The sequence below is a fragment of the Amblyomma americanum genome, chromosome 4 (genome assembly GCF_052857255.1).
Source record: "Amblyomma americanum isolate KBUSLIRL-KWMA chromosome 4, ASM5285725v1, whole genome shotgun sequence".
Lineage (NCBI taxonomy): Eukaryota > Metazoa > Arthropoda > Arachnida > Ixodida > Ixodidae > Amblyomma > Amblyomma americanum.
Window position 1 is genome coordinate 122,918,765 of NC_135500.1, and position 25,141 is coordinate 122,943,905.

The 25,141-nt window shown below is 49.8% G+C and overlaps 1 protein-coding gene across 1 annotated transcript in view; it reads right to left on the bottom strand.

Moving 5' to 3' along the window:
• Positions 1–25,141, bottom strand: part of LOC144130344 (uncharacterized) — a 76,169-nt gene that overhangs the window by 30,815 nt on the left and 20,213 nt on the right. Inside the window, exons 3-4 of the mRNA XM_077664276.1 lie at positions 9,104–9,219; positions 3,965–4,074 (exon numbers count right to left, since the gene is read on the bottom strand). Of these exons, the coding sequence (XP_077520402.1) occupies positions 3,965–4,074; positions 9,104–9,219 (226 nt within the window). The remainder of the gene's footprint in view (positions 1–3,964; positions 4,075–9,103; positions 9,220–25,141) is intronic.

The window sequence follows — 25,141 nt, forward strand, 5'->3', positions numbered from 1 at the left end:
TAATCAGCGGGGAACTCTTGCCAGATGCTTGAATTTCGGCCGACGGTGGACCGCCGGCCCCATTCGTGACGAGGCCTAGCGAGTACACAGGATTCGTGTGTGCGATTTCGGCGATTGCGGAGAGGGAATTCGCAAGTTTTAGTGTTTGAAAATAACTGCAGAGCGTAGTTTTGGCTACAGCGCCCTCAAAGCGACGACTGCATACATCGCAGGGCGCGAGTACAATAAGGGGGAAGTGCCGGTATGTGACCCGGTCTGCACAGCATGTGCTGAAGGCAGCCGGCAGCAGCCGTCGGCGTCGACCATGTGGACAACAAATCTGGTTGTTTTCATTAATTCAAGTAATGTGCGAACGTATTTTTAGCTATCGAGCGCTCTAAACTCCAATACTGATGACATAAAAGGGCGCAGATACAATTAGCGGTACGCGAAGCGTTTTCCAAGCAGGAGATATAGCATAAGCGGCGCTTATTGCAGTGTTATCATTGTGTGTAAATGAGTAAAACTACAATTTGTGAGGAATACTTTGTAATATCTAAGATAAGGAGAGCCCACCTTGCGTTTTATGCCAAGCAAACGAGCAGTACTGTTTGCGCACAGCTATGTAAACAACCTCATATAGGGGGCTTCAGTTGTCGTGATCGTCTCATTCCAATTGGCCTCAATACGCACGCACAGTTAACGCTAAATGATGTACTATTATTTTCAAGCACTCGTTTAGACGGCGGCGACTATTCATCGGTGCAATAATAATAATTGGTTTTTTGGGGGAAAGGAAATGGCGCAATATCTGTCCCATATATCGTTGGACACCTGAACCGCGCCGTAAGGGAAGGGATAAAGGAGGGAGTGAAAGAAGAAAGGAAGAAGAGGTGCCGTAGTGGAGGGCTCCGGAATAATTTCGACCACCTGGGGATCTTTAAAGTACACTGACATCGCAGAGCACACGGGCGCCTTAGCCTTTTTCCTCCATAAAAACGCAGCCGCCGCGGCCGGATTCGAACCCGGGAACTCCGGATCATTTACCCGCCGCGGTGGCTCAGTGGTTAGGGCGCTCGACTACTGATCCGGTGTTCCCGGGTTCGAACCCGACCGCGGCGGCTGCGTTTTTATGGAGGAAAAACGCTATGGCGCCCGTGTGCTGTGCGATGTCAGTGCACGTTAAAGATCCCCAGGTGGTCGAAATTATTCCGGAGCCCTCCACTACGGAACCTCTTCTTCCTTTCTTCTTTCATTCCCTCCTTTATCCCATCCCTTACGGCGCGGTTCAGGTGTCCAACGATATATGAGACAGACACTGCGCCATTTCCTTTCCCCAAAAACCAATTATTATTATTACTCCGGATCAGTAGTCGAGCGCCCTAACCACTGAGCCACCGCGGCGGGGCAATCAGTGAAAGCATTCGAGACGCATAGGGTTTTGCAAGCGGCTTAATTGGTTCCTGCAAATGGGTTCTACGAGCCGACGGGAATATATGTTCGACTTACAAATGCATACATGCAGTGGGGAAGTCGTCTCATTCGGCATTTTTTTCCGCTTCTTTTGTGCCTCAAGGTTACTCCAGTGCCACCTTGTGATAATTTCAGTTCAATTATCTAGCCGATTAATAGCGGACAATAAATTTTTAGCCAGCGCTACAAAACGCCGCGGCTTTCACGGCGCACATCGGCGACGGCATGCACGGCACGTCCCGCTTTTCACAAACGGGAGCAGTTGACTGCTCGAAAGAAACCACTCTCACCACTTAAAAATAACACGTTTATGAGCGTAAATAACAAAGCAGGAGTCCATCGATTTCTCTTTCCTCAACAATCAGAAAAGGGGTACCACGAGTAAGACCGCTTTTTTAAGGATCACTGAGGTCGCGTACTAGGCTGACGGCTTCCGAAAAGAAAACACTGAAAAAGCATATTATTTCGATAAGCTAAAAGCAAGAAATCTTTTCGAGCGACCGCCGTCTACGGTGTGCATGCAAGCACCTCAACAGCGCGCAGCAGACGACGCAAGGCGGATGTGCTCCTCTGACGTCAGCGATCGGAGGTTGCCAGAGCAGCAAGCAGTTCGCAGAAGAAACGGAAAAAGTTTCGTTTTAAAAATATTTACCTCAAGGAATCAACTGAAACTTGAGGGAATTTTAATTTACCAAGTTGAGAATTAAATGCGATAAGCAGGGTATGCGTGAAAATAGGCTGTCATGGCCCCTTTAACGCAGCGTGCCCGGGCTGCGGCAACCGCCAATGGGGTGCCTGACTAGGCATCCCATCTAGTGGTTGTAAGGGTGTGGCCCTTCAGGTCACGACCCCTAACATCCCTCTCTATGATTAATAAATGTTTTCGCCACCACCACCACATTGGGAGGTGGCATGCAGTTAATGGCTGATCGCGAGAGATTGATCACCAAATGAAAGCTGCGGCCTAGGTATTGCTGCAGTGCCGCATGTCAGCCACAACGCTGTCAGCGCTAATACATTCAGGCCCCATCTCTCTCACACCACCGCCACATGTATCAAAGCACGAATGAGGCGTCCGCATATCCAGGGAGCCAGTTATGCACCCTTCTTTCCCTCAGAGCCATCACCATCCAGAACATGGTCAACGCCAACGTCAATGAACACAGTGAACGCCGACATTTTCGCTTTGTATATCCTGGATCAGCTGAGCTAATCCACATTATTTTTTCTTCCCTTACGGGGCGGTCCGGGGTGTCCACCGAGATATGTGAGGCAGGCGTCAATTCCTTTCCTGAAAACCAATTTTTATTTCATTTTCTTTCCCTAACAGCCCACTTTGGGTGTCCACCGAGATCTGTAAGACAGGTGTCCTTTCCTTAAGTTGTCCAACGGCCAACGCGTCGCGCCGAACGGCGATGGCGTTCCATGGACCCCTTGACAACGCTGCAACACACTGTCGCGTCCCACTCTTAAGACTAAGCTTAAGCGTCCTCCATTTTTGTTTTGTTTTTACTTCTTTGGCTATTTCTAGTATTATCAATTTTTACTTTCTGATTTTATTTCTTTATTTCAGGTTTATTTCATTACACACACGTTGCTAAAGAATTGTTGCTAAATCAACTTTTACATTTCTGTGTTATTTACCACAACTTATGACTGACAGTTCGTGCGGATAACTTCCGTCTACAGCTTCCATCTACAACATCCGTCCACGCCACTCATGAGCCAAGAAAGGCTTTCGCTTTAATGTAGTGCGGTCTGGCGGCATCTGTAGACAAACTGCTAAATCTCACCTCAGCTTCTTCATGGCTGCAACCCTACCCTGACCCTCCCACTCTGCTCTACATGTGGGGCGGTGAAGGCCACCCTCATGCAATGCCAGTGAAAATGCTACCAAATCATGGCAGTTCCCCCAATACCCAACCCATACCACTCCTCATGGGAGGCCATTCTGCGAGCTGCTCAACCAACTGGCCAACATGGCTACTGGACAGAGCTCTCGGTAAAGCCCAAGCCCGTGGACTCTTGAACAAGTAGGAGCCCACCCTTGAGGACCTTTTGTTATTTTCTTGAAATACATTTTCTAAAAATACAGCTGTCCCTCCTCCTCCTCCTAATACACTGGTCGTCCTCACCTTCATGCTCCCGACAGGTTTCGCCCCGAGGGCACTTCTCAAAAATCCTTTTCGATGGTGAAGGCTTTAGTGCCAAGTGGAAAACAAAATTTAATCACCGGGCTGTTGCATCTCAACATCGTGTAGCAAAGCGTAGGCCAGCCTTCACACGCATCCGCCACTACCGCGGAGCCTTAAGCAAGTGTTCACGAACACCTCGTCTCTGACAGGTCTATAATACCGCGGCCAACTTTGGAATGATAAGTGTAGCCAGTTCCCGCCGGGAAACCTTAGACGTTCATGTCATTCGTAGCCCGGCAGCTTCCACGAGAAAGCTGCAGAGAAATTTCTCGCGTAGAAGTTCAGAAAGGGTGCAGCAGAGGGGACAGTATACGTACACCGCTCTCTCGGAGTCCTCTGTTGGCGATGGAGTTCAGGTTGAAGCATAGCACGTCGTACATCCACTGCATCCCCGACTGGTTGTTCGGCCGCGGCATGGAATACGGCTCTGCGAAAAGTTGCGACACGTCAGGCGCACGATCGTCAAGGTCACACCTTAGAAAAACAACACGCAGTAAACAAGGAGCTTTACCTCCCGTTCTGTTATTCATTGCAAAGTTCACAGTAACGGGGGGGGGGGATAAAATCAAGGTCACTAATATGTGCATCCGTAGCTTCCAATGCGGCGGACCCAAACAGCACGCCCGAATTAAATTTCTCCGGCACTCATGAATGTTACCTGCATGCGCTGACGCAAGCTTGCGAACATATTCACGAACGATTTGCATACTTTTTTACTACAAAGTAAGCAATACTTCAAAAATTATAGGAAGCTTAAGCTTCGCCTTTAAGAGTGGAATGCGACGGCGTGTTGCAGAGCTGCCAGGGAGTCCACGGAAAGCCATCGCCTTGCCCGTTGGACAAATCGCTCGGTGTCTCTAGCAGGTCTCTGAAAACAACACAGACGCTGCTCCACACTAGCACTCGCAGACGGCTGCAGTTCTATTGCACATGTTCCGAAACGAACGCCACCACTACGACGTGCGCTCCATCTGCCGGGCCAGTGCCATGCATTACAAAGGGGGATTTCGGTGTGTGCCACACGATGGCGCTACCACTGCACGCCAAGCACGGAGGAAATTTACCGGAAACGCATGGTACTCGCTGAATTTCGATATTCCGACATGCTCGTATTCACTGCAATAAAATTTCTCCATAATTACTGTACTAATTATTTACCTATTTACACAAAATACCCCTAAAACCCCTCAATTTGAGGGCATTACATAGGAGGGGGCGGTAGAGGCAAGAATCAAAAGTAAGAAATAAATAAGCAAGAAAACTCAAGAAACTACAAACAAAAAACAGATAAATGTATATGGATCGTTGGAATAAAAATACAAAATCGACATAATTGAACATTGAAGCAAAAATGGCAAGAAACAGAAGCATTTACAGACTAAAGTTAATACAAATTATACAATGTCCATCCACAACGGCATGAAAATAAAACAACGAGAATCATCAATAACAGGAATAAAAGGCAAAAATCTAATGCACTGGTAAGTTAACAGTGTATTAAAAGATGTTACGCAGAAGTAGTGGCAGATATTAGTTTATAAAATTTCTCCAGATCAGTGGTGGTAGCAACATCTGAAGGGAGAGCGTTCCAGTTGGTTATAGTGCGTGGAATGAATGAATGTGCATAGATAGATGTACGGCATGACAAGCGCTTAACTTTGAACGGATGGTCGCGGCGGCCAAAAATGGAGGGAGGCAAAGAAAAAAAGTTATTATAAAGCGTTGAGTGATGATACAGTTTATGAAAAGTGATAAGCGTGCCACTTTACCACGGAGATATAGACCTTGCAGATCAGCGCGTTTCTTCAAGGCTGTTGATGCTGAAATGACGTGAATAATCAAAGTAGATGAAACGAGCTGCGCGAATTCTGCAATGATTCGATGTTATTTATTAAATATGTTTGATGCGGGTCCCAAAAAGCCGAAGAATATTCAATTTTAGGTCGAATAAGAGTGGTGTAAGCACGTAATCGGAGGTGAGAGGGAGCATGCTTTAAGTTATGTTTTAAGAGGCCTAATGACCGATTAGCAGATGCAACAGTAAGGGTAACTAGGTGGTTCCATGTTAGGTCTGAATGAACGTGAAAACCGAGGTATTTATACGTGGTTATCAACTCGACTGGAGTGTTATTTAAAGAATACGCTGTTTGAAATCGAGACATTCGGTAAGTAAAAGACAAATCTTGTTTTGGAAAGGTTAAGTTGCATAAGCCAAGTAGAGCACCATGCTGTTACTGTCTCGAGGTCGGATTTTAAGGCTAGGCGATCTTCGTTAGTATAAATTTTGCGATAAATTACACAATCGTCGGAAAAAGGTTTGATTCGGGAAGAAATGAAGTTAGGTAAATCGTTAATAAATATCAATCTATGCCTCAGTACAGGGCTAGAAGGTACTACGTTTCTAAGAAACCTGTGCATTCACTAGAAGCGCCTATATTCGTGTTCGAACGTCGAGCCGTCGTGGCGGAGTGGAAGCCTCCCCATCACGAACGCCAAAGGCCCTGGTTTACTCCCGGCCTAGACCTCGGTTTTTTATTCATTGAGCGTGCGTGCCCTTTGATTTTTACGCAGCCCCAGAATATTTCCGACGAGCGGTGCCGACAACTACCACTACGATGCTGACGGCTTTTGACTGCACGAGCTGTATATGCTGTCGCGTAAAGCATTTGAATCTACATCGTGACTTTTGAGGCGCACCGAGTCTGTTACTACAGAACAGTGCCAGGAGCGAACTTCGCAGGTTTACTACTAACCAGTAATTACTGGAACTTTAGAGCAACATGTCAACGCAATGCTTAACCCTGTGCTATAATATTAAAAAACTGCTCTTCATAAAATATTGCCTAGCATAAACGGTAAAATTACCGAGAAAATGTTTGTTTTGAGGTCACATCCCCCTTTATTGACGTCAGATGTTTGTTTTGACGGCAGATACAGACCCTCACGGGTATACCGAAAAAACACTTTTCTAATTCTGGGGCCCTCTCAAAAGGAAACCCGTGTGCCGCAACGCAGTAATTTTGAGCGATGATCATATAATTGCGAAGAGAACAAAAACCCAGCACGAAATTTTTCATACATGAAAAAAAAGCAAGAAAGAAAGCAGGCTAGTCGACCTGTAGCATACAGCAACTCAACTTCAACCCACGTCCCTGAGCCTCTGAGCCAATCCGGCAGAAGAAAACAAGAATAAAAATTCTAAAGGAAAGAGAGAGGGGCTAATAAGCAGCTATAGATATAGCTTATTCTATTTTTTATTTCAATGTCGTAGCACTACTAATAATTTTTTAATTAGTTTTGGGGGGAAAGGAAATGGCGCAGTATCTGTCTCATATATCGTTGGACACCTGAACCGCGCCGTAAGGGAAGGGATAAAGGAGGGAGTGAAAGAAGAAAGGAAAGAAGAGGTGTCGTAGTGGAGGGCTCCGGAATAATTTCGACCACCTGGGGATCTTTAACGTGCACTGACATCGTACAGCACACGGGCGCTTTAGCGTTTTTCCTTCATAAAAACGCAGCCGCCGCGGTCGGGTTCGAACCCGGGAACTCCGGATCAGTAGTCGAGCGCCCTAACCACTGAGCCACCGCGGCGGGTCAAGGCACTACTAGGCCATTTTCCGATTTCAGGCATACATCCGTCCCAGAAGCCTGCTTGTAGCAGGCGGCCAACCTGCAGCCCACCGGGTTGTGGTAAACCTTCAAGGTGTATACACCCCGCAGTGTGGAGGCCTCTAAGGAAAAACACTTTAAGGTGAAGGAATTCAAGGTTAATACCTTTCGAGTAAAGGCCTTTATCGTAAAGGCGTTTAGGTCAAATGCAATTAGCACTTAAAGACCTTAAGTGATCACAGTAACTAGTGCTACTGCACGATATTCCGCGCTAAGACATGCTAAACTGTCCCCAATTTTAATTTTCCCTAGAAGCAACCCTCGCCAAGGACCCATCGCGATAACTCTACTTCAAATCGTAAACTTACACTGGCTCAGATGGGGGCGTGCGTACCTTGTCTATATGCTTGCTTCGAGGTTATTACACATTGATTATATCATCGTAGTAATGCGAATGGCATACACAGAATAAACAAAGCGCGCACGTTCAAAGTGGTCGCGAGATTTCCGCGCATGCGCAGCAGCGCGCACCAAGTAGTCGACCTCAAGTGCACGTTAAAGATCCCCAAGTGATCGAAATTTACCGCGGACATTCACTACGGCACCTCTTTCTTCGTTTCTGCTTTCACTCCTTCCCTTCATCATCATCATCATCAGCCTTACTACACCCACTGCAGGGCAAAGGCCTCTCCCAAGTCTCTCCAATTAACCCTATCCTTTGCCAGCTGCATCCACCCTTTGCCTGCACACTTCTTAATCTCATCCGCCCACCTAACCTTCTGCCGCCCCCTGCTACGCTTACTTTCTCTTGGAATCCCCTCCGTTACCCTTAAGGACCAGCGGTTATCTTGCCTTCGCATTACATGCCCTGCCCAAGCCCATTTCTTTCTCTTGATTTCGACTAGGATGTCATTAACCCGTGTTTGTTCCCTCACCCACTCTGCCCGCTTCCGATCTCTTAACGTTACACCTATCATTTTTCTTTCCATGGCTCGCTGCGTTGTCCTTAACTTAAGCTGAACTCTTTTCGTTAGCCTCCACGTTTCTGCCCCGTAGGTGAGTACCGGTAAGATTATGCTGTTGTACACTTTCCTCTTGAGGGAAATTGGTAAACTGCCACTCATGATCTGCGAGAATTTGCCATATGCGCTCCACCCCATTCTTATCCTTCTAGTTATCTCCCTCTCATGATCCGGATCAGCTGTCACTACCTGCCCTAAGTAGACGTATTCCGGCACACTTTCTAGGCTCTCGCTGCCAATTGTGAACTGTTGTTCCCTTGCTAGGGTGTTGAACATTACCTTGGTTTTCTGCATGTTGATTTTTAGACCCATCGACCTGCTCTGCCTGTCTAACTCATTGATCATGATTTGCAGTTCACCTCCTGAGTGACTCAGCAAGGCAATGTCATCAGCAAATCGCAGATTATTTAGGTATTCTCCATTTATTCTTATTCCCAACTGTTCCCAATTCAGGCCTCGAAATAACTCCTGTAAACATGCGGTGAACAGCATTGGCGAGATAGTGTCTCCTTGCCTGACGCCCTTCCTTATTGGAATTTTATTGCTGACTTTATGGAGGACTATAGTAGCTGTGCAGTTGCTATATATATGTTCCAGTATTTTGACATAAGGCTCTTCTACCCCCTGATTACGCAATGCCTGTATGACTGCTGAGGTTTCCACTGAGTTTTCCACTCCTTCCCTTATCCCTTCCCTTAATGCGCGGTTCGGGTGTCCACCGAGATATTTGAGACAAATACTGTGCCATTTTCGTTTTCAATTTTTTTCCAAAGGCGATGAGAGGCTTGGCCTGTTGAATTGAATTGATAGTTACTCTTGATATACCCGTAAATTCGTAGGAAGATGCTTCATCAACGCTGTTCACTTCCACGAAGTCCAGGGCCACTAAGTACCTCACGTGGGGGCGGAGTCCAACGAGGCCGATGTGAAGGCAAGGGAACCTGCGACACGAGCAATAACAGGAAGAGCATTAATTATGAGCGCCACAGCAGGAATAAGCAGACTGCCCGTGCGCTCTACGATTTCAGTGCGCGTTAAAGTTAATAATAATAATTGGTTTTTTGGGGGGAAAGGAAATGGCGCAGTATCTGTCTCATATATCGTTGGACACCTGAACCGCGCCGTAAGGGAAGGAATAAAGAAGGGAGTGAAAGAAGAAAGGAAGAGAGGGGTGCCGTAGTGGAGGGCTCCGGATTAATTTCGACCACCTGGGGATCTTTAACGTGCACTGACATCGCACAGCACACGGGCGCCTTAGCGTTTTTCCTCCATAAAAACGCAGCCGCCGCGGTCGGGTTCGAACCCGGGAACTCCGTTAAAGTTCCCAGGTGGTCGAAATTATTCCGGAGCCCTCCACTACAGCACCTCTTTCTTCCTTTTTTCTCTCATTCCCTCGTGTATCTCTTCCCTTACGACGCGGTTCAGGTGTCCGCCGATATGTGAGACAGATACTGCACCATTTCCTTTCCACAAAAACAAATTTATAATTTTTATCATACCCGACGCTGTGGCCCAGTGGTTAAGGCGCTCGGCTACTGATCCGGAGTTCCCGGGACGAACCTGACCGCGGCGGCTGCGTTTTTATGGAGGCGAAACGCTAAGGCGCCCTTGTGCTTTGCGATGTCAGTACATTCAAGATCCCTATGTGATCGACATTATTCCAGAGCCCTGCACCGCGGCAAGCTCTTTCTTCCTTTCTTGTTTTTGCCCGCCGTGGTGGCTCAGTGGTTATGGCGCTCGACTACTGATCCGGAGTACCCGGGTTCGAACCCGACCGCGGCGGCGGCTGCGTTTTTATGGAGGAAAAACGCTAAGGCGCCCGTGTACTGTGCGATGTCAGTGCACGTTAAAGATCCCCAGGTGGTCTAAATTATTCCGGAGCCTTCCACTACGGCACCTCTTCCTTTCTTCGTTCACTCCCTCCTCTATCCCTTCCCTTACGGCGCGGTTCAGGTGTCCGCGGATATATGAGACAGATACCGCGCCATTTCCTTTCCCAAAAAAATCAATTATTGCTTCAGCCCCCACTCCCAAGTGATCTCCGCCGGTGAAATGCGCAAGAGCGGCACTGTCTTACCCTCCAAAGGTACCATCAACTGCTGGTCTTAGTTAAGGCTATAGGTTTCACACAAAAAAATGTCAGGGCAGCGGTGAAAGGACGGCCGGCTACGTCGACTTTTGTACATACACAAACGCACACGTATTATTGAAGGCTTTATTCGCGTAATACATGCATGGACTTAATAGAAACAAACCCTAACATTTGTAGTAGGCAAGTAGCCGGATTTTTTTTCTGCAGCGAAACTATTACGGACTCACTTCTCATGTAGGCGTAACACATTAGTTGACCAGTACTGATCACGTGACCATTCCGCGACAGCACGCTACCGGTCATTTGAGGTGACGTCACTGGCAGCGAGATTCGCGCGCTCTGCATAGGTGTCATTTATTTCCCAATCGCACAGCTCGAATAGCTCGCAGCTCAAACGCATTAAAGAGAAAGCATAATCGCGGAGCTAATTTGGGGGCAGGAGACTATAGTAATTGTTTGTATAGGACAAAAAGGGCATACCCAACAATAGCGCTGCCAAACTCCTGAGTGGAAGGAAGACAAGAAAGTCTATTCAGAGAGGAAGGGAGGAAAATCAACCCCACCCCGCAAGAACTTGCGTCTGGAGAATTCTGACTACGTTTTATATCTCGCAAGTGATCTTAGGAGAAACTAGTAGAAAACTAGTAAAGCAACACTAGAAAAGTCTGGTAAGTTGTGTTTTAAACTTTTCATTTTTTAACACTCCAAGAGTTGTCCCATACTGCGTGAGATGCTGACTTTTGTATTGCCACTAATTTTCTTTAAGGCGGAACGCGGTTGAGGCCGAGAGATGGGCCCAAAAATATGACGTCACCACAGCCGTCGTTTATCCACCAAAGCGGCGAGTGCGACGACGGCATGCACAACAGATACCAGGAACATGTCGTTCGCCGATAGGCTTACAGGGTGTTCAACCGAAGAGTTTACACAATTTTTAAAATAGGCTTTTAATTTAGAAGAAAGCTTTTTTCGGCATAGCACTGTCAGGGGTGAAGTACCTCAGAGTACAAGCTAAGACGTGCTAACTAGCAGGCTGGTTAACTAATAGTGAATAGCTAACTGTTAACTATTACTGTTAGGCTCCTTAATTACTGAGAGGCGTGTAGCCCACCGCAATTAATCTCCATATTCGTTTTTAGAATTTCGAAAACACGGTTACCTTCATCGATGTGGCCCAACAAGTTGCCGCTACATCGCGCCAAAATGCATGCGCTTTCGAGAAGCTTGCCGGCAAAGCGACCTCTCCAGCGCACGGAAATCGTCGAAATTGCCTACATTTGCTGGGCGAAAGCGGAATGGGTACTGGCGTTTTCGAAATTCTAAAAGCTGATATGAATATTACTTACGATGTGATGGAAACGACTTTTATTAGACAAAAAAAAATCTTTCTGGGAGGTTGTTTTCTCACCTGAGGCTCCGAGCAGTGCGGACACCTCCGAGCAGTGCGGACATGCACCGCATGGCCTCTGACCTCGTGACCTGTTTTTGGCGATTTTCGTTTACTTTTGTTCCTGTGAATTGTGTGGAGGATTCGAAAAGGTGCTCCATGCCAACCGATACCGAATTTCGCCCGGTACGATCACTGGTTAGCCATTTTTCGAGACTTCATGTGTGAACACTTGGTGAACTGCGTTTGGCAACGCCGGTGCCACGCCGCTGGGACCCGCTCGCCACGCGGACCACCCAGAACGATCGCATCACGGAATACGCCGTAGAGGGCGAATACATTACTCCGGCGCAGTTTGGCGAAGGAGGATGGAAGACCGTTCTCAACCTGAGAACGCTACCGGCGACCCGGAGCGAAGAACGCCATTCATGGGAACTCAAACCCGAAGAACGCGCCGGCGACGCCGGGGAAGAAGCACGGCACCGCTACCGGCATTCCTCGTAACGAATGCAAGTCCAAATCCGCTCTTTGGAAAAAACCACCTGCCCGACGTAGGCATGCATCGCTCCCACGTCTACCAACAAACGACTATAAACTCGTCGTCAGGCCGCGAGGCATGGACTTGCGCACCGTCGAGCCGCGCAACATTCTTAGAACAACCTGTGTAGCGTTCAACCTACCGCTTGAAGAGGTGGTGAATCAAGACGGTATTCCTGTTAATACCGTTAACAACACATTTAGCATTAGCACACCGAATAAGCTCCGGGCTTCGGTGTACAGCAACCTTAGACTGCTCAAGATGGGCGACAAACCGTACGAAGTGACATCGGACGTGTCAGCGCCGGACGACTCCACGAGAGGCGTCATTTATTATGCATCCGATGGCAGGACACCCGATGAGGTCCAACACGGGTTCCGGAAGCGCAACCACGGGATTCCGGTGGTCGATGCTCACCGGCTCGGACAATCAATGTCCATCCTGGTGACTTTCGACGGCAAGAAGACTCCAGACACCATCTACTATTGGGAGAGTCCTTTAAGTATGTACCCGTATAGAGAACAAGTCGAAACCTGTTTCGACTGCAGAAGGGCCGGTCATGGGGCGGACGTCTGCTACAAACCCAGGACCCAACTGTGCCGTAGATGCGGCGGAGGACACCCTCCCCCAGCCGAGGGGGAAGAGCACACTGCACGCCAAAGTGCATTACGTGCAAAGGTACCCACAACAGCGGAAGCAGGAACAGCAAGCATCGCTTCGTAGACCGCCGTCCCAGACACAACCGACAACAAAAGAAGCAAAATGAAGAAAGCGACCAGCAGTCCGGACACAAGTCGCGTTCCAGAGACAAGGCCGGCAACCGATCGTAGAGCCACCGTCGGGGCAGCGATTCCCGCAACAGATCCACCTCCTTGCGACCGCTGTCATCAAGCCAGGGTGCCAGTTCGAGGCAGGGAAGCAAGGACAGACGGAGGAGTGCGAGCAGGAGCAGGACTGGAAGCTGCTCAAAGAAGCAGGTGAGCTGGCCGGATACGGCCTCCCAAAACTATACGGCTCGCGAGAAGGAGCCCCTAGCTAAAATACAGTCCAGAGACGAAACCACTGCGCAAATGCACAGACAGATGGCCGAAATGAAAGGACTGTTAAAACCGCTACAACCCCCCGCAACCGCCATGCCTCACGTATCTCGCATGCCCCCTCTTCCGCGCTAAGCGCTATACCCTCCACCAGTAATGCGATGGAGACGGATAGCCGCATTAACCTCAAAAGGCCGGCTCCTTCCGACGAGAGCTCCGGATCGAAACGTGCTGCGGAAGCGTCCCAAGAGGACAACCCGCAAACAACAATCAAACCTAAGGCTGCAGACAAGATGAGAGCCGAAATGAACGCCCTCGAGAACAAATTTTGTGCTCTCGATGAATGAATGAATGAATGAATGAATGAATGAATGAATGAATGAATGAATGAATGAATGAATGAATGAATGAATGAATGGGCTGCTTATTTAGAAAGCGAGGCTCAAGGCCGTTTTTGGGGAATTGTTTTGTTAAGGAAGGGAAAAGTAGGGGTCTATTGATGCATGAAGGGACGGCATGGGTGGTCTAGACACGCTTTACACTGCATTGTGGAGACCACTTAGCATATTTGCCAATATCTTTCCAGATTCCGTTCGCTCCAGCTCTGGTCAATGCACGAAATTTATCGCCATCGCTGAGAAAACCATGCTTGGCGACGAGGTCGTCGCGTCCCTTGCGGAACACTGAACAATGCCAAACTAGGTGGTACAGGTCAGCACGAAACATACAGCCACAGTACGGGCACTTCACAAAGTCAGTATTGCCCCCTTGATGCTAGCGAGTGCCGGTAAGCCATTTACGGATGATATTGGCATGTAGGCGGCATCGGCGATGATCTTATTAATGATCATCTGCTCATGCCGTGTGAGAGCAGCTGAGGTATCAATGTAACCCGGTGGTGTAACGGCCGTACGTAGTGCACGGCTCCTCTGTTTGGCACGGTCTAGTCTCCACGTTGGGACAGCCAAGTTGTACGACATATCAGCAGGGTCGTCGGTAACGGCGGGGTATTCCAGCGGAGGAAGAAACGAGACACTCTCCCGATCCGCGTTATGAGGGGACTGGTTTCTGTCGTCATTGCCCGCGTGTCCAAGGATCCACGCGAGGCGGATGCGCACGTTGCGTGTTGAGGCTCGAGAGAGTTCTGATTATAGAAGTAATCTGCTGTGCAATTGGGTGAGTCGAGAATCGTTTGTGAATCTCGCGTACAGCTTCATCTGAATCACTCTGTACTCGGAAATTCCGTGAAATGTCAGTTTGTAGCAATTCATTGCCGGCCAGAACGTTTTCCACCTACAGTAGAGCGCCGTATACAGCGAGGAGCACCCCTTCCTTTATGCACCCATCGGGTGCGCGAATAGTACGGCAGCCGTTGAAATTGAGATACTCATGACTTCGCCATGCCATTGATATGGCGCCGTCTTTCAGGGATACATCTACGTATGTCCTCCTCATCTTGTTATCTATCAGCGGCCATGTGTCGAGCTAGGTGGTGGAGGTGGTGGTGGTGAAAAGCATTTATTAGGCTATATGTACAGAGAGTTGCTCGGGGAGATGCCCCTAGTGGGCATCACCCCTTACAATAGAAGGCGGAGTCCCTCATTCCGGGACCCCGTTGGTCCTGACCGCTGCGCAGGTCCGCCGAACCAGGGCCTGTTGGGCCGATAGTTCCTTGCAGCCGAGCAGAGCCGCCTCCCAGTCCTCTCGGGAAGGGAAGAGGTGATGGGGGGCAGAGCCATAGCGGCGGTGCAGGGCATCCGCCCGCGCCTGGCGCCGGCGATTATTGAGCCGGTGGAGCTAGGTGGAGTCGTGCCGCCGTATGTGCTCTGCGTGGAGCCGTGCGTCTGTAGTGGTCGACGTGTGGACGAAGCTAGGGCGGAGCTGGCCGGCCTTCATACTCAACCGGTGCCGAGAGTTGGCGGTCCCAGCGTTCCAAAGCGCGTCTCTGTTTCGTGCAAGTTCTGCGTGTTTCGTGCCGAGTTAGTTTCCTCAAAGATTTTGTGAATAGGAGGAAGGAGAACCGCTTCCTCTAGAGCCGTGATGTGCGTATGTCGTGCTAGACATGTTATGGTGCGCAACGTGGCCCTGTGCAGACGAGCAAGGTCTTCGTGGATTTTCGTGGTCAGTTCGTACGAGGGGTTGCCGTAGAGAATCTTGCCAACTGCTACCGCGCGAGCCATCGTCTGACAAGCCTCCTGCCTTGCACCACCGTGCTTGTTTGACATGCGAGCGATGAGATGTAGGGTACTCTTCCAGCTGTTCTTGAGGCGTTTGATCCAAGTACGGGGACTGTTACTGCTGCTGACGGGCACACCCAGAAGCCTGAATGATCCGTTATGAGGAGTGAGCATTTGGCCTGCCATGAGAAGATGCAACTGTTGGCACGGGTTAGTACGAGTCCTGCCATGAATGCTGGGAAATTCGGTCTTGTCAGGTGCCAGTTGAAGGCGCAGCTCTCTTAGTGAGGTCTCCAGGCTGTGCACGGCTGCCTGCCGCTCGGCTTGCATGTGATCGGCGGACTAATAATCGTTGGCCTGGACCCACATTGTTACGTCGTCCGCGTAGATCGCGAATGTTGCTGCACTGTCTTGTTTTAGGCGTCTTGCTGCCTTCGCCATTGCTAAGTTAAACGGTAAATGGCCGAGGATTGAGCCTTGAGCTGGTATATGCGAGGGGTCCATTCTTGGGTACCATAGTTGAGACGCACGGGTCTGCTCTGGAGAAAGTTCCGTATCCAGTTCAGCGACCGTTGACTGGGGTAGGCCTGGGCAATCTCCGCAAGGATGACGTTTTGATCGACGTTGTCAAAAGCTTTTCTCATGTCGACCGCGAGGACGTAATCAGGCTCGTGGTGTCGGGAAGTTCCATAAATGACTCGCCGAAGCAGCCGTAAGCAATCTTGTGTACTTGAATTGTTGCGAAAGCCGGTTTGCGCAAGGTGGTGCCAAGTTGTGGCGTATTCCAGGTAATATTGAATCCTATTGTTGATTAGTCGCTCAATCAATTTGGAGACGTTGGAAGTGAGAGCAATTGTTCTGAGGTTGGAAATGATAGAAGGATCTTTTCCAGGCTTTGGTATGGAGTTAACCAGTTTTAGGTTGAGCTGCTACGGCACATCCCCCGTCTCCCATGAGCTATTTACTGTTTCTAGGAGCTGCGCTTTGTAGGCATCCCAAAGGTTTCTAAGCACCTGCTGGGTGACGTCATCTGGTCTTGGGACCGAGTGGCTCTTTCCTTCAGCGAGCGCCGCCAACAGTTTCCCTATTGTGAACTGCTTGTCAAGCTCGGGATCTAGTGTAAACACAGCAACCGGAACAAGGTTATCAGGACGTTGGTCTGCAGCGTACGCAAAGAAGGTTTGGATGAGTTGCTCCTCTACCGAGGACATCGGTTGTTGTAAGGAGAGCTCTGCGAAATTGGAAGTCCGCATTTTCCCGTTTCCAGCCATGCTTTTGTAAAGGGCCCATAGTTTATGGAGACATTTTTGTTGCCCCGTTTCAGCGCAGCCGTGGTGCCAGTTTTCTCCGTCTAGGCGACTTGTGTAGTCGCGTATGGTATTGTAGTGGCGACGAAGTTTTAGAAGATCCTAGTGGCGCTTGCCGCGTGTATGCTAGCGGTTCGTGAGAACAGAAGCACGTTTCCACAGGATGACTAAGTGGTTGTCGAGATGAGTGGTTGGGTCGCTACATTCTATTTCTTCTGTCGCCATCGCTTTACCTGCGGTAACCTCATGTACAAACTGTTGGAAGCTATGGCATTTAAAATTAAGCGACAATTCACAAAAGCGCTGCAAGACCAGTGAGGGCAACGTCTTCTTGGCTCCAAGCCGTTTGTTGTTTACACGGATGGCAATGAGGAAGTGATCACTTTTCCATGTAGTATCTAAAACTTTCCAGTGTTTTACCGCGCCAGGGGTTGCAAGAGTGAGGTCCGGTGTACTGTCAGTTTGTCCCGCGTGGAGGCCGACATGCATCGGCACATTTGGATCGCTGCAAAAGTTAACAATCTTACGAGGGAAGTAACCCCGCTGGGCACAAACATCGCGAACTTTTTCCATCAAGCAGTGGAGCCCCTCGCGACCTTGGAGGCAAAGCCGTACTGTAATGCCACCAGTCGCGACCATGCCCGTAATCATCCCTCCCATATCCCACCACTGCCCCTCGCCAACAAATTGAGGTATGGCAATGGAAACGAAGAAACCTGCAGTTTCACTTCTAAAACCTAGGTAGACACCCGCACGTGACAGCCCTTCAAGAAGCTAGCGGCCCGACGAATTTAATAAACTATAAAGCATTCAGTCCTCCTCGAACGCAGTGACGACGGCGACGACCCCATTCAACGCTACGTTTGTGCAACGCAACATTCCGGAGATACAACACACTATAGAAATTCTAAAGAACAATACACGTTACTAGAAATTGTGCCGAGGAAAAAGAAGCAAGTCTCTTTTTTCTGAACTTATACAGTTCCCCGGAAGACAGTGGGTCAGGAATTCCAGACCTACTGCTTAAAGCCACGCGCTTGGCCGCCAGGACACAACTCCTGGTAGTAGGTGACTTTAAAGTCCAACCTTTAACCCCAAGGGCACCAAGCTATGGCAAACGATCCAAAATCTGGGCCTCACAATTCTTAATGATCCCCAACAAAACACGCGGGTCGAAAATAGCGTTAGCGTAGATACCTCACCGGATCTCGCACTCTCCACAAAATGGCAGTGGCTTAGCTCGGCTATGCCAGGATATACGTTGCGAAAGCAAAGGCATATCTTGGTTAGCTTTAATTAATCTTGATTGCAAGTCCATGTTAGTCTGCTTGTCTGACCAGTTGTCACGTGGTTCATCACGCGGTTGGTCACGTGACCAGTCGCGTCATTGGTCACATGGTGTGGTGCGAGCACGGCGAAACTGTGAGTTCGTGGCCAATGTAGCTTTCGCTACAAAATGGCAGTGGCTTAGCTCGCCTATGCCCGGATATACGCAGCGAAAGCTAAGGCGTAGCTTAGTTAGCCTTGGTTAATCTTGTTGCAAGTCCACGTTAGTCTGCTTGTTTGGCTAGATGTTGTCACGTGGTTCGTCACGCGGTTGGCCATGTGGTGCGGTACGACCACGGTGGGAATGCGAGCACTGTGGGATAACGAGCACGGCGAAACAGCGAGTTCGTGGCGAATGTAGCTTTCGCTACAAAACATTCACGACGCCCGCTGGTACAACAAGAAACACGCTGGAAAGCGACCATTACATACTAGCCACGACACTTGACACGAAATTGCACAAACTGCACCCCATGCGCACTCTCATTACCGACTGGGATAGGTTCAGACGCTTACGAGAGCAGACTGCCCCCTGTCAGATCAACAACCTAACGAAGTGGATCGCTGCGCTCAAAGACGACGTCAAGACCACCACGTTCGAGACGCCTACTAAAGAGACGCATCAAAAGACAGACTCTAAACTCCTCCACACCTGGGAAGCGCACGCCAGCCTGCTAAATTGCTGGAAGAAACAGAGACACAACGTAAACTTACGCAAGCGTATGGCGCAACTCGAGCGCCAAATCGAAACATACACACTAGAACTGCAAGAAAAACAATGGGGCCAAATTTTTGATAATGTGAATAGGAAAATGGGATGCAAAAAGACATGGCTCTTGCTCCGCCACCTGCACTTGCTCCGCCAACAAACACAAAGTATACACAACGCGACCAACTCACGAGATTAATTATCCATTATCAGGGTACAGACGCAGAGCTACTAGCCGGAAATCAAAAACGCTACCTGAACATATCGCATACAGACCCCCTACGCGCATACGAGGGCCTCCCCATTGAGACCCTGGATGCAGGCATAGTAGACGCCGAGGTCTGGTTTGCTCTGGGTCAGCTCCGTACCATCTCCGCGGCGGGACAGGACGGAGTGTCGTACAAGACGCTCAGAAACGTAGACTCCAAGTCTGTCGCGGTTTTGACAGGCCTAATGAAAACCTACTTGAGGAAAGGCGAGATCCCCCAGGAATAGAGGCATGTACGGGTGACATTCATGCCCAAACTGGGAAAGAAACTCTCGATCGAGAATCTGCGGCCCATCTCCCTCACGTCTTGCATCGGAAAAATCATGGCGCTTGTCATCCTTAACCGATTGCAAAATTAGGCGAAAGACCGCAACCTACTTCCTCCCACAGTGACTAGCTTTAGCGCTAGCTTCTCTACGCAGGACGTGCTGCTCCAGCTTAAGAAGGTCATGCTGAACCCTCCACGGGGAACCGGGACAAAGGCAGTGCTCGGGCTAGACCTGAACAGGGCCTTCGACAACGTCTCGCATGAGGCCATGGATCCTCACGAACCTCTCTAAAATAAACCCGGGAGAATGGGGATTCAATTACGTCCGATCATTCCTATCAGAGCGGACCGCAGAGCTTGAATTAGGTGGCCTCAAATCTGAGCCCATTCTTAAGGGAGGCCGAGGCAGGCAACAAGGCTCGGTGCTCTCGCCTTTCCTCTTTAACCTTGCTCTAATTATGCTGTCCCGAAAACGCCGCAATGCCGCGGCTGCAGCCTGCCTTATACGCGGACAACATCGTCCTGTGGGTAACCACTGGGAATGAAGGCCAAATAGAAGATACCCTGCCGCAGGCAGTTGACGTTATTGAAACTTATGCGTCGGGAGCGGGCCTTGAATGCTCGCACTCGAAATCGGAACTGCTGCTTCGTAGGGCCAAGCCACGCGCCAGAAACGCAAACCTGACCCCGCCGGCCCCTCTGAATGTATATGTGCAAAGACTTCCGGTCAAGGAGGTCCAAACCATACGCATAGTGGGCATTTACATACAGGACTATCGCAAAAACACCGAAGCAATCAACAGACTCACGGCCACGGTCAATCAGACTGTGCGACTAATTAGACGAATCTTCAGCAAAAGACGAGGCATGAAAGAGAAAGATCAATGTCGACTTGTGCAGTCATTCGTGCTGAGCAGGATCGCCTAATCCCTCCCTTACCTGCAACTGCAGCTCGCGGAAAGGAACAAGGTCGAAGCTACAATCCGGCAGGCCTACAAGGCGGTCCTTGGGCTCCTGCACAATACGTCCACGGAAAACTTGCTGGCCCTTGAATTCACAACACACTCTCGGAGCTGTGAGAGGCGCACCTCGTTCCCCAGCTCGAACGACTCGCCATTACGAGCGCGGGAAGGCCATCCTATACAGACTAATGATGTGCGAACAGCACCCAGAGAGTGACGCGAAAACGAAGTTACCCACGATGTCACATATATTAAGGAGCCTAAATTAAATTTTAAAGGAAAAGGTGTGAAGAAGACGACGCGAATTAATCGAATATTAAAGAAGAGGAAGAAGAAGCATTCGTTGGGGGGGGAGAGATGATTGGTGGAGAAGAGCATTCGGTAAGGTGGAGAGAAATAATTGGTGGAGAAGAGAAGAAGACGACGACAAGGCTTACGTGGACTAACACCGAGGCTATATGTGGTATACTGATAGCGCATGTTTTAAACTGCATTTTCATGTATCGCTTATCAGCCACGCAAGCAGTCGTCGGCAGATCACATGTTCATCGGCCTATAAAAAGGCACTGTCTCAATAAACGTTTGTTCAGTTCCAGCCTGGCGTCCGTCTGATACACAACAGTTGGCGACGAGGCAGCGACGGCGATGGCCGTCGGCAGGATCGGCGAGTATCGTCTCGGCACGAACGCGTCATGGGACGAATACGTCGAGCGCCTGGAAATGTTCTGCGAAGCGAACCAGATAACGAAAGAAGAACAGAAAAGAGCAGTCCTGTTGAGCAGCTGCGGCGAAGAAGTGTACGGGCTCATCGTAACTTTGGTGAAGCCAGAAAGACCGACAGCAGCAACCTACGAAGAAATCAAGACTGCCGTTCGCAAGCACCTGCATCCAAAGCCTTCGGAGCTGTATGCAAGGTTTTTGTTCTACAGGCGAAACCAGGCTGCCGAGGAATCGGTTGCGGACTACGTCACGGCGCTTCGGAAGCTAGCCGAAGACTGCGGTTTTGGCAGCGCCCAACTCCCGTTGGACGTCATGATGCGGGATCGTTTCGTATGCGGACTCCGGAACGAAGGGGTTCAACAGCGACTTCTCGCAGAACACAGCCTTACGTTTAAGGTTGCGTATGACTTGGCCACAACTGCAGAAGCAACCGCTAAGCAACAGCGAGACATACGCAAACACGGTCGATACGAGACGGACTGCCAGGAAATGGTACAAGCAACCCGTGCGAAGCAAGACACCCCAGCGGAGGGGTCCAGCTGTTACCGGTGCAACGGTAAGCACGCTCCACATTTGTGCCGTTTTAGAAAGGCGACATGCTTCAACTGCAAAAGGGTTGGACATATAGCTAAGGCTTGTCGGTCGAAAGACGACAGTAGAACTGCTCGGAAGACAGCGTATGAGCAAAAGAAGAAAGGAGATAAGAGCAAGGGCGTGTACGAAATGAGTGCGTTGTTTTCCCTGTGCGAAGTGAATGAGCAAGAACAGAAGTTCATGGTTCAAGTAACGATTGAAGGGCAAGAAGTTCCGATGGAGGTTGATTCTGGCGCATCGTGCTCAATTGTGAGTGAAGATACGTTCAGGGTTGTTGAAAGGAATCACGGTAAAATACCACTGCAAGATTCTGGAACAACTATCGTAACCTGGTCAAAGGAGGCGTTACCCGTGCTGGGTCAAGCAAGTGTCTTGGTGGAATTCAAAGGCAGGAAGGCAAAGCTACCTTTGCTCGTAGTACAGAAGCAAGGCAACAGCCTGATTGGGAGAAACTGGTTTAACCCGTTAGGTATTGGCTTGCGGGGTATACAGCAAGTAAACGTGGAGGACGTGCCTTCGCGATTTCCCGAGGTGTTTCGCAGAGACCTTCCTGGCTTCAACGGACCGCCAGTTCACATCGAACTGAAAGATGACGCCCAACCGGTGTTCCTCAAAAGTCGACCAGTTCCATTGGCCCTCAAGGACGACGTGGCCAACGAAGTGGACCGCTTGGTGCAACAAGGTGTATGGGAGCCCGTCAGCTACTCCAACTGGGCAACACCACTGGTAGTGGTAAGAAAAAAAGATGGAACTTTACGTCTTTGCGGCGACTATCGCAGTACCGTAAACAAAGCTATTAAGAGCAGTGTATACCCCTTGCCCACTACAGCGGAAATGCTCACAGCTCTAAGTTCAAGCAAGTTTTTTACCAAGTTGGATCTAGCCCAAGCTTATCAGCAGCTTACGCTAGACGACGAGACGGCTGAGGTGCTCACAGTTAACACGATAAAGGGACTGTACAAGGTTAAGCGGCTGCCGTTTGGCATTTCGGTCGCACCTTGGGTTTTTCAACGAGTCATCGACACGCTGTTAGCGGGCGTTCCTGGAGTGAAAGCTTATCTGGATGACATATTAATTTCTGGATGTAACGCCGAAGAGCACGCCGAGAGATTAGAGACTGTGCTATCGCGTCTGCAGAAGGCACAGCTACGAGTAAACAAGGACAAGTGTGAATTTAACCAGACGAGCATCGAATTCTTGGGACACAGGATTGATGACTCAGGAGTACATCCCAGCCGAAGCAAGACGGACGCCATCCAGCAAGCGCCTGCGCCCGCAAGCAAAAAGGAGCTGCAAGCCTTTTTGGGATTGCTGAATTTCTACAGCAGTTTCCTCAAGGGCAGGACGGAAGCGGCCGAACCGCTTTATCGACTGCTAGACCGTGACCACGAATGGAAGTGGACAGGTGAGCATCAGCGGGCTTTTGAGAGACTGGAAAATTTACTCAGCTCAGACGCCGTACTTGTGCCCTACGATTGCAAGCGTCCTTTAATTTTGTGCTGCGACGCATCGCCTCTGGGGGTGGGGGCAGTGCTAGCCCATCGTGCGGATGACGGGAAGGAGCAGCCCATAGCTTATGCTTCTCGCACTCTTGGCGTCAGTGAACGCAACTATGCTCAGATTGATAGAGAGGGTTTGGCTGTGGTCTTTGGCGTAAAAAAGTTCCACCAGTACCTAGCTGGGCGAGAATTTACAGTGATAACAGACCACAAGCCGTTACTCGGCCTGTTTAACACGGACAAGCGAGTGCCCGAAGTTGTGTCGCCCAGAATGCTGCGTTGGATTTTACTGTTGTCTGCGTATAACTACCACCTTGAGTACAGACGAGGCCAAGACAACTCCAACGCCGATGCACTCAGTCGTCTACCAGCCCCGGGAGACGAGGACGAGCCAAGACCGCCTGGGGACGTGCTCTTGTTGGAAGCGGTCGACTGCGCACCGCTGCAAGCGGCGGACATTGCTGCGCTGATCAAAAAGGACTCGGTTCTATCCCGGGTAAAGGAATGGCTACTCAGTGGCTGGCCGTCAACACAAGTGGACAGCAAGTTTGCGCCTTATGAGGTGAGACGGTCGGAGTTGTCATTGCATCGTGATTGCATACTGTGGGGGAATCGCGTCATAATTCCAACCGCAGCAAGAGAGAATGTGCTGCAACTCCTGCATGCAAATCATCCAGGGATGAGTGCCATGAAAGCATCAGCTAGAGGGCTCATGTGGTGGCCGAAGATGGACCACGAAATTGAGGAGTTTGTTCGGCACTGTCATCCGTGCCAGAATAACCGGCAAAGTGATGCCAAGGCTCCAGTGCATTTTTAAATCAAGCCAGATCAGCCTTGGAGTCGACTGCACATTGATTTCGCTGGCCCAGTCAAAGGAGACGTTTTCTTAGTCGTGGTAGACGCGTACAGCAATTGGGCTGAAGTCGAAATCATGCCATCCATGAAAGCTACGGCTGTCGTCAACAGCTTAAGGAAGATGTTTGCTACACATGGTGTACCGGACGTTATCGTTTCAGATAACGGCACAGCTTTCACTAGCACAGAGTTGCAAATGTTTTTGAAGTGTAATGGCGTGCGTGCAATTTTCACTGCACCTTATCATCCAGCCAGCACTGGTAGGGCGGAGAGGATGGTAAGAGAAGTTAAAGAAGCATTGAAGAAGCAGCAGGAAGGTTCGACACAGTGCAAGATTTCCCGGTTTCTGTTTAAGCAACACACGACGCCACATTCGGTCACGGGAAAATCGCCAGCAGAGTTAATGTTCGGACGAAGACTGAGGTCAGCGTTAGACAGACTCCATCCGGACCGGCAACACGCGCCTGAGTTACAACGACCGAAGACTAAGAGGTTTCGTGTCGGTGACGCGGTCTACGCTAAAAGCTTTTGCCCAGGTCCAAGGTGGAAGGCTGCCAGTGTTGTGGCAGTCAGAGGTCCGGTGTCGTACGTGGTACAGCTAAACAACGGCGAGCGTCATCACAGGCACCGCAACCAGTTGAGGAGCGCCTGGACGCGGCTCGTAGTTGACCCAGTCACAAGTGAGGACTACCACGTCAGGCTTCCTCCTACAGCCAGGCAGCCACAGCCGCTGTCTGCTAGCCCAGAAGCAACCCCTGGGGCGAGTCCAGGCCAAGCCACCCAAGTACCGGTCGAGCCGCGAAGATCAACGCGTGTTCGACGGCCTGTCCTGCGTTATGGCATTAATGGCTAGCTAGTCCGTTTTGGATTGTGCAAATCTTAGGAGAAAGGAGTGTGGTATACTGATAGCGCATGTTTTAAACTGCATTTTCATGTATCGCTTATCAGCCACGCAAGCAGTCGTCGGCAGATCACATGTTCATCGGCCTATAAAAAGGCACTGTCTCAATAAACGTTTGTTCAGTTCCAGCCTGGCGTCCGTCTGATACACAACACTATAAAAGGGCGAGTGAGAGCGAGGCACAGGGGGGAACAACAGAGAAGTGGAGGCTCCGGCAGGTCAG